This window comes from Tuber melanosporum, assembly GCF_000151645.1.
Source record: "Tuber melanosporum whole genome shotgun sequence assembly, scaffold_2, strain Mel28".
In the NCBI taxonomy this organism is placed as follows: domain Eukaryota; kingdom Fungi; phylum Ascomycota; class Pezizomycetes; order Pezizales; family Tuberaceae; genus Tuber; species Tuber melanosporum.
Window position 1 is genome coordinate 1,738,536 of NW_003298863.1, and position 10,610 is coordinate 1,749,145.

The 10,610-nt window shown below is 44.9% G+C and overlaps 1 protein-coding gene; it reads left to right on the top strand.

The window, feature by feature from the left end:
- Positions 1 to 4,143: 4,143 nt before the first annotated feature.
- On the top strand, positions 4,144 to 5,002 carry GSTUM_00005661001 (uncharacterized protein; the record flags this gene model as incomplete). XM_002837763.2 has 1 exon in its annotated part: positions 4,144 to 5,002. Exon 1 carries the CDS (start codon positions 4,730 to 4,732, stop codon positions 5,000 to 5,002), a length of 273 nt encoding a protein of 90 aa, XP_002837809.1. The 5' UTR covers positions 4,144 to 4,729.
- Positions 5,003 to 10,610: the final 5,608 nt, after the last annotated feature.

Consider the following 10,610-nt stretch of genomic DNA (forward strand, 5'->3'; position numbering starts at 1 on the left):
ATGAGGTAAAGATATATTTTACCAGAAGCGCTGAGATTCAAATCAAGCCAACGGAGGAAGATATCAAGAAATATCTTAGTATGAGGTTGAGTAATGATACACATCATGAGGTGATGGACCAGGACTTAAGAGAGGAAATCCTTCGGACTATTCCCGAAAAGGTTTCGGAAATGTATGTGAAAGATATCGCGACATTGAGTAGGTTTACTCTCGGATGATTTGCTGACGTTTTTCCACTTGTAGATTTCTGCTAGTTTCGTTAAGCATGAACGCAATATTAGCTCAGCCAACTATTTCCCGGAGGAGAAAAACACTTGGACAGATAGATAATAGTTTGGAACTGGGTGGTGCCTATGCTGCAACTCTCGAGCGGATTATGGCGCAAGACGGAGACAAGGGGAAACTCGGGATTGAGGCACTGATGTGGATATCGCGGTCCGAGCGGCCATTGCGCATGGAGGAGTTACGCCATGCGCTAGCAATCGAAAATGGTTCGAAAGAGGAAGACCTCGAGAATGTGCCTGCTATAGAAACACTATTAAGGTCCTGCCTAGGACTGGTCATAATGGATGAGGATCGATCGGGAGTTCGGTTGGTACATTTGACTCTCCAAGAGTATCTCGGAGGACATCCTCATCTTTTCAGTAGTGCCCACTCGAAAATGGCAGAGATTTGTCTCACATATCTCAACTTTCAGAGCATTAAGGACCTACCTCCTACTCTCCTGTCCCCCCCACCCCAAGCACCCTTTCTCGAATATGCCTCTTGTTACTGGGGAGTCCATGCTAGAAAGGAATTAGCAAAACGTACAAAACCCCTCGCACTTCAACTTCTTGACCTGTATGATCGTCATGTATCTGCAAAGTTGCTTCTAGTGAATCAGACTATCTGGCCATTTTATCACGTTCGTGAGCCTGAGCGCTGCGGGAGCAGGTTTACCGGATTGCACGCTATCGCGTACTTCGGGGTTGTGGATATCGCCATCACTCTGATTAAGTCCAGGGATTGGGAGGTGAACGGAAAGGATATTGTGGGGCTCACACCACTTTTGTGGGCCGTCAGAAACAAGAACGAAGTGGTTTGTAAGTTACTCTTGGAATTAGGGAATATAGATCCCAATATCGCAGACAGTGAAGGCCGAACGCCGCTCTTTAGGGCATCTACAGATGGATACGAGGGTATAGTGAAGCTACTCCTCGAATGCGACGAAGTCAATCCCGACTCATCTGATAACGGCGGCCAAACACCACTCTCGGGCGCGGCTGAGAGTGGGCACGAGGGTATAGTGAGGCTGCTCCTCAATCGCAAGGAAGTCAATCCTGACTCATCTGATAATTACGGCCGAACCCCACTCTGGCGGGCGGCCCAGGGTGGGCACAAGGGTATAGTGAAGCTACTCCTCGGGCGCGGTGAAGTCAATCCCGACTCGTCTGATAACCACGGCCAAACACCACTGTCATGGGCGGCTGAGAACGGATACGAGGATATAGTGAAGCTACTCCTCAATCGCAAGGAAGTTAATCCCGACTCACCGGATAATGACGGCCAAACACCACTGTCGGGGGCTGCTCGCAATGGTCACGAGGGTGTAGTGAAGCTACTCCTCAGTCGCAAGGAAGTTGATCCCGATTCGCCTGATAATGACGGCCAAACACCCTTGTGGCGAGCGGCTCGTGGTGGGTACGAGGGTATCGTGAAGCTACTCCTCAATTACAAGAAAGTCAATCCCCACTCATTTGATGTGTACTGCCAAACGCCACTGTCGGGGGCCGCTCGGAATGGGCACGAGGGTATAGTGAAGTTGCTCCTCAATCGCAAGGAAGTCAATCCCGACTCATCTGATAATTACGGCCGAACCCCGCTGTGGCGGGCTGCTCAGGGTGGGCACGATGGAATAGTGAAGCTACTCCTCGAGCGCAATGAAGTCAACCCCGACTCATCTGACAACGGCGGCCAGACACCGCTGTCGGGGGCGGCTCAGAATGGGCACGGGGGTACGGTGAAGCTACTCCTCGAACACAAGGAAGTCAATCCTGACTCATCTGATAATTACGGCCGAACCCCGCTGTGGCGGGCTGCTCAGGGTGGGCACGATGGAATAGTGAAGCTACTCCTCGAGCGCAATGAAGTCAATCCCGACTCATCTGACAACGGCGGCCAGACACCGCTGTCGGGGGCGGCTCAGAATGGGCATGGGGGTACGGTGAAGCTACTCCTCGAACACAAGGAAGTCAATCCTGACTCATCTGATAATTACGGCCGAACCCCTCTGTGGCGGGCTGCTCAGGGTGGGCACGATGGAATAGTGAAGCTACTCCTCGAGCGCAATGAAGTCAATCCCGACTCATCTGACAACGGCGGCCAGACACCACTCTCGGGGGCAGCTCAGAATGGACATGAGAGTATAGTGAAGCTACTCCTTGAATGCAAAAGAGTCAATCCCGATTCATCTGATGACACTGGTCAAACGCCACTAATGAGGGCGGCTCAGAATGGGCACGGAGGCGTAGTGAAGCTACTCATCGAACGCAAGGATATTAACCCCGCCTCAACTCTTAACGGCGGTCAAACACTGCTGTTGTGGGCGGCCGAAAATGGGCACGTGGATATAGTGGCGCTGCTCCTCGGGCGCAGGGAAGTCGATCCTGATCTATCCCTCAACGGCGGCCAAACACTCTTGTCATGGGCGGCTGGGAATGGGCACGAGAGTATGGTGAAACTACTCCTCAATTGCAAGGAAGTCAATCCTGACTCATCTGATAATGACGGCCAAACACCGCTGTGGCGGGCGGCTCGGGGTGGGTACGAGGGTATTGTGAAGCTACTCCTCAAGCGCAAAGAAGTCAGCCCCGCCTCATCTCTTAACGGTGGTCAGGCGCTTCTGTCGTGGGCAGCTGAGAATGGGCACGTGGATATACTGACGCTTCTCCTCGAGCGCAAGGAAGTCAATCCCGGCCCACCGCTTAACGGCGGCCAAACACTCTTGTCTTGGGCGGCTCGGTATGGGCAAGAGGGTATAGTGAAGATACTCCTCGAACGCAAGGAAGTCAATCCCGATTCAACTTGTAGATATGGCCAAACCCCGCTGTTGTGGGCGGCTGAGAATGGGCACGAGGGTATCGTGAAGCTACTCCTTGAACGCAACGATATCAATCCGGGCTCACCTGGTAGATACGGCCAAACGCCACTGTCGTTGGCGGCTGAGAATAGACACGTGGGTATAGTGAACCTACTTCTTAAACACAAGAAAGTCAATCCTGACTCATGCCTTAAGGGCGGCCAGACACTCTTGTCGTGGGCGGCTCGGTATGGGCAACATGGTATAGTGGAGCTACTCCTTGAACGCAAAGAAGTTAATCCTGACTCAAATGATAATGACGGCCAAACACCACTGTCGGGGGCGGCTGAGAATGGGCACGAGGGTATAGTGAAGCTGCTCCTTAATCGCAAGGAAGTCAATCCCGACACATCTGATAACCACGACCGAACACCGCTGTCGCGGGCTGCTGGGCATGGGCACGAGGGTATAGTGAAGCTGCTCCTTGAACGCAAGGGAGTCAATCCCGACTCACCTGATAGCACCTGCCAAACGCCACTGTCGTTCGCGGTTGGGAATGGGCACGAGAGAGTAGTGAAGTTGCTCCTAGGGCGCAAGGAAGTCAACCCCGAGCCATTCAATAAGTACGGCCGAACGCTGCTGTCGCAGGCGGCTCGAAACGGGCGCGGAGGCATAGTGAAGCTGCTACTCGAGCGCAAGGAAGTCAACCCCGACCCATCTGACGAGGACGGCCGAACAGTGCTGTCGTGGGCTGCTTGGAACGGGCATGAGGATATAGTGAGGCTACTCCTCGAACGTAGGGAAGTCAATCCTGACTCATCTGATAACCACGGCCAAACACCACTGTTGGGAGCGGCTTGGATTGGGCATGAGGGTATTGTGAAACTACTACTTCAACGCAAAGAAGTCAAGCCCAATTCATTTGACAAGTGTGGCCAAACACCGCTGTTGGTGGCCGCTGGGAATGGGCACGAAAATATAGTAAGGCTGCTCCTTAAGCGCAGGGAAGTCAACCCCGACTCATCTGATGACTACGGCCAAACACCACTGTCGCAGGCGACTCGGAATGGGCACGGGGGTATAGTAGGTCTGCTCCTTGAACATAAGGCCAACCCTGTCTCATCCAAGAAGTCCGGCCGATCATCATTACCGGGGGCGGCACGGAATGGGCATCAGAGCACACTTGCCATTTTCAAAAGTATCCGGAAATTTGGGCATTACTTGGCGTTTCCCGGCCCCACCAATTCAACTGGCAGAATCAAAAAGACTAAAAAAAATCTCAAGAAATGAGATCAATGCTTGACGGACCTTGTGTTGGAAGTTTTGGCACTCTTTTCGCTCACTTCCTATTCGATATAGGGACGTAATACAGGGGATCCTCCTGGTTTGTGTTGCCAAGCTATTCGCCAGATCTCGCGATACCTCTGCAAGTTGCGAGCGGTGAAGCTGCTCCTAGAGCGGGCCGGTGTCAATTCCAAGACCCCCGGCGACTATGGTGGGAAGCCCGCTCCCCAGCTACCCTCCCGTCCTCAAACACTCCCACGTGAAAAAGCATCCCCAACTTGTTCGATGAGGACAACTTGAGCCTGCAATCGCATACTCTCGATAGTGGCTCTATCGATCCTCTAATCATATCCCCGGACGACTACAACACCGCGATGGATGATATAGATGCCCACCACTAGTATTATCCGCTACCTTTATCTCTCTTCTTTCTACCTTTTCTTTCTGCAATACCACAAATCCCCCAGAATTGCTTGGTTCCCGTACTTTTCGTATTCTTGTTCAGGTTCATTTGTCCCACATCCAGCCTTTTCATTCTATACTCTGCGGTCTCACGTCTATCCCTTTCTTGCGTTATTTTTTCTTCTTTCATATTCCATTCCGCATGTGTTGTGTTGGCCGAGCGTGGTGTTGATGGGATTAGATAGAGTATCATACTAATTATTATTTCGGTACGATGGGATTGGGCGGTTGGGGAAATAATTTTAATAATTATGATGGACAGGCCACCAAAATTTAATTTTCCACGGTCTAGAAGACTCAACCGCGCTCATGACACATAGAAAATCCACTCACATAATGGCGCCCGCCCTTCCTTCATCCCATCTCATCCCTTCTCTCTTTCTTTTCTTCTCCTCTCCCCCACCCGAACCAATTTTCAAGCTCTCTGGGAGCCTAAATTATTAGTCCGCATATCGTGGTTAAGCATCGCTAAAGTATGCACTAATCAGACCCATCGACAGATTGCCCAAGCAACCGTTGCGGTGCAGAAAACGAGCTGATACCAACATCTTAACATTTAGAGATCCAGCTATTGGACACCGCACACACAATCGCGCAGTGGATGCCGGTCAGGTTTAACTAGGGTAAATTTATGATATTACAGCAGTTCCAAAAAATCAAGAGCGCAAGAAAGTTTTCTCGAAAGTGATAACCTTGGCTTTTGAAGTGTCTAAGATATACGATAGGGGCTGTTAAGACAGGTCCCAGTTTTTAGCACACCCTTATCGCAAGAGATTGGAACGATGTTTCCCGCGTACTGGGATGTAGATGTTAATCTGTGTAGGTAGGGTGGCAGATATTGATGTGGAGAATCGAGACGTGCAGGGAGCTCCAGATCCTATTGAATAGTGACGTCCGAGCCTATAGGAGATGTACTCTAGTGTAATCTAATATAACATGCAGAGCTTAATGAGTATAATTATTGTTTAAGGTAGGGGATCACCAAAGGTCATATTCAAAATCAAGTACTACTATACCAGCCATTAGGACAGTGAGAGATAATGGTTCCAGGGATATGGGACCGCATGCCCTGCCCTCGTTGGCCACCAGTGGGAGAAGACAGGTGGTGTACGGTACATTGAAACCAATTGAGGTCAGGTCGGCCAAAGGAGATCAAGCATTAGAGAAGTCTAATTCTTAGCGATTATAACCTCTTCGTCTAGAAAGGTCAGCAATAACAGGAAACAATTAGATAAGATGGAAATATTTACTGTAAAAAGCTATAAAAGTGTGGAGAATTGAATAGAAAAAAGGAAGAAGGTAATTATAAGTGAGTAAAGAAGGTGAAATTGTAGATAATTATTAAATAAATACAAGAAATAATATATTATGATTAAGTTGTAAAACTTCTGCTATCACTATTATCATTACCAAGATTTACTCTATATTCTATCCTGTTAGGTGGAGACAATCTTAGGAAAAAAAAACAGAATTGTCTAGGCCAACCAAGATTCGTTTCTGTAGATGGAGATTGTCTGGGAAGGCTCAAATTATACTTGTTTCATTTATGACTACTAAGAGCAAAGTAAAGTAAGTAAAGTAAAATAGAATTGTAAGAACAAGATTATATTGTTAAGGTCTCTTCACTGTTGCTTGATGATGTCTAAAAGCTTGAGAAGTACTTTGATATTTATATTCTATGTCTGAGTGTTCATGGACTATATCTATCTATTATACAACTATCTACCTTTCTGATTATAACTCGCAACATTGGGTATTCTTCAAAGGTGATAACACTGGAAGACCCTGAAAATCACCACACTCTCTTCAGTAATTCCTGTAATACTAACTAGGAACTATACTGTTTCCAATAGTAATTATCCAATTATTAGAGTCATTAGACTTATGGTCCAGTTTTCAAGTTGAACTGAGTTGGGCCTAATTATCTCCATCATTGATAAAATGATTAGCTTCATCTGCGGGTTGTATCTATGGAGGTAGTCATAATTACAATCTTCCTAAGTCGCTTGACTTCAAACCCCCATAGCTCTGTATTCAACCTACAGATATCTTCTGGATGACTTCTTACTAATTTGCAGAAAGCTATTCTACTAGATTGACAGATAATTCCTCAGTTGGCAGTCACTGGTTGCTCCGGGTAGTAGGGTTTCAATTGCCATTTTAGTTTTGAGAACTATTCCCGCAACCACAGTGCATTCAAGGACCTAGTTGTAATACTCTGTGAAGTGCATTAGCTTTTGTGGTAATATTCCTTGAAGTTCCATACTCTTCTAGTTATCATAGGGTAGGTGTGAATGTATTGGTTTCTTATTGAGATCTTTTGACTTTCAATACCATGTTTTTGTATAAAATTATCTGATCACTTATAGCCTATGCCAAAGATGTCACATCCTTGAAGCCTAGTAACTCTCTAAGTAGTTGATGGATTTACTCCATTCTACTTCCCAGACTTAGTTGAGAGTCCCTTCTCATATATCCTGCAAACAGAATCCAGTCAGATGGACAGCAGCAACGTATATGGTGTTATTCTGACACCTTCAAGTCGGTGGCCATATAGTCACAGGATGCAAGTAAGATAGATATGTATGATGATGTGCGAGTCCAGTAAGGGGGCTGGAGAGGGGTGTTGGAGACCAGAGATTCCGATTCTGAGTGGGGTTACCCTACTTACAATAGTTCCTAGGTATCAAATCCCAGTACTCCTAACATACTCAACTAAATTATTGTACAATGCAACTGCCTTGGTTCCTTCTCAAAACAATTTGTACTAATCAATTCTGTGAAATATTGAGAACTTATACGTACAAACTGTGATACAAGAGAGAGAAAGAGAAAGAAGGAAAAAAAAGCAACATTGCCGGTAAGTAAACAATTCTCAATCTGAGAGAATAATGAAATATCACTTACACATATATTCAGAAAAATGGAATCGCTAAAGCAAGAATAGATATCTTATAAACAGTGATGCACAGTTTAAACCTTGTGCAATTCAGCAGGTTGGACCTACTGACAGATTGCCAAAGACCAAAATCTTAGCCTCAGCATAGTTTTCAACATCTGCCATGCTCCCTCTACTTTAAAGAAACTAAATAGAAGGAAGTTTTTCCTCAATACCCCTACCCATTGCCAACTGGTATCTACAACTATCATGAGCACAACTTACTAAAAAAATACAACTTGTAGATGTTACTGCAGCTTGTAGGGTCCATGCCTATGAGGGAGCACTCCAGAAAGCCTTTCAAATGGAAAGTTATTGCCAGAAGGTTGCCTAGTAAAAGCCATTCCTCGATAAATAGAAGAGGAAAATAATAAAAATAATAAAAGCCCAGAGTAGTAAATTAACAATCACTGTTTTGGGAGAGAGGTAGGTCTGCCGTCACTGTTAGGCGGAGACAACCTGTATAGGCTCAGAGTTGTCTAAGCCAACCAAGATTTGTTTTTGTAGATAGAGATTATCTCGGAAGGCTCAGACTATACTCTTTTCGTTTATGACTACTGAGAGCGAAGTAAAATAGTAAAGTAAAATAGAATTGTAAGAACAATATTATCTTGTTAAGGTCTCTTTTCTGTTGCTCAATAATGTCTAAAAGCTTGGGAGGTACTGTCACGAACGTGGCTTAGTGAGGAAAGGGTTTTCACGTGACACATGGTTATGAGTCACAGGTATGTTATTGTTTCACGCATATAACCTATTCGGGTTGTATGATTAGTTATGTGTGGGATTTGTGATGCTTTCGCACATGGCTCGAGTATGAGTCATGGGACATGCGCCTGACGAGTATGCCTTACGAGTATGCCTTACGGGCAAGCCTTGCGCATATGATTTATGTTTTACACATGACCTTATTATGATGTCATGGGTTTCGTGCATATGACTCAGTCGAGTCATATGACTTGTTTATTGCGTTATGATTGGTTTATGAGTTTTGCACATGACCTCGCTATAAGGTCATGGGTTTTGAGCATGTGATCACTTTGGTCACATGACTAGTTTGTTTTGATTTGGTTTTGCACATGTGACCACTTTAGGTCACATGATCAAAGGCGGGAAGAACACTATATAAGGAGGCCGATGCGGCAGAGGAAGATAGGTTCTTCACGCTTTGTTCTAAGTACTTTTCCTACATATTACTTTAACGAATATAAAATACCTTTACGATCTTTATCTTTATTGCAACATTATCATTACGCCAAGAAGCCTTTGTTACGAAGACGAGTTAGAGAAAGCTTACTATAGGTGTTTCCGATAGAAGACAAAGGTCTTGTACTATCGGTAACATAGGCAGAGGCCTAGAGCTATCGTAAGACAAGGAACGAAAGGGAAAGAAAAGATAAGTATCATTCCCCGTCGCCAATAACTAACTATCTGAAAGGGGATCGTTACAGGTACTTTAATATTTATATTGTGTGTCTGAGTATTTGTGGACTATATCTATCTATTATACAACTATGTACCTTTCTGATTATAACTTGCAACATTGAGTATTCTTCAAAGATGTGAGTACCTAGAGACCCTGAAAATCACCACACTCTCTTTGGTAATTACAATATTGCTAACTATGAACTATGCTATTCTCAATAGTAATTATTCAATCATCAGAGTCTTTAGACTTATGGCCTAGTTCTCAAGTCGAACTGAGTTGGCCCTAATTGTTTCTGTCATTGATAAAATTCTCTGTTTCATCTGCTGGTTGTTTCTATGGAGGTAGTCGTAATTGCAACCTTCCTAAGTCACCTGAGTTCAAATCTCCATAACTACATATCCAACTAATAGATAGATTCCGTAGCACTTCCTACTAATTTATAGGAAGTTATTCTATAAGATTAACAGATAATCCCTCAGTTAGCAACCCTTGGTTGCTCTGGGTAACAGGGTTTCAATTGCTGTTCTAGTATTGGGAATCATTCTTGCAACTACAGAGCATTCCTGGACCTAGTTGTAATACTCTGTGAACTCAATTGGCTTTTGTAGTAGTGTTCCTCAGAGTTCTTAACTTTTCTGATTATTATAGGACAGGTGCAATATATTGGTTTCTTGTCGAGATCCTTTACCATTCAATACCATATCTTAGTGTGAAAACATCCTGTTACCTATAATCCATGCAAAAGACATCACATCTTTGAAGCCTAGTAACACTCTGAGTATTTGGTAGATTTACTTAATGTATATGGTATTATTCTTACACCTTCAATTCTGTGGCATTATAGTCACAGGACTCAACTGAGATTGATATGTACGATGATGTGCAAGTCCTGTACGGGAACCAGAGGGGGGTATTGGAAATCAAATATTTCTATTCTTAGTGGGATTACCCTACTACAGGTGGTTTCTAAGTATTAGATCCCAGTATTCCTAACAGTCACAAAATATTGCTCGGCCGAAACAAAATGCCAAGATGGCAGCTACAAGAGGGATAGGAAATTCTTTCTCTTTCTGATTCTCTGTCTCTCTAAAAACTTGCTCTCTCAACAGTTCACTTGCTCAAGTCTCTCTAATTCATGATACTAACTAAATTAACAGGAAAAACAGGAGTATAAATAAGCGACAACGATCAGCTATCCTTCCTCTCCTCCCTTTCCCTTCTGTTTTATACTGGTATCTCTCCTATTCTATTCCATTCCATGCACTCTTATGCTAACAAAAGAAAAAACAAACAAACAACAGATTCCTCAAAGATCTTCTAATATCCTGCTGCAGTCCTCTACTACCTCCTGTGCTTCCCCACTACCTCCTGTGCTCCCCTGCTAACTCTCACACTATCCAACTACTCTCTGTGCTCATCCTGATTTCCACACTAATAAAGGA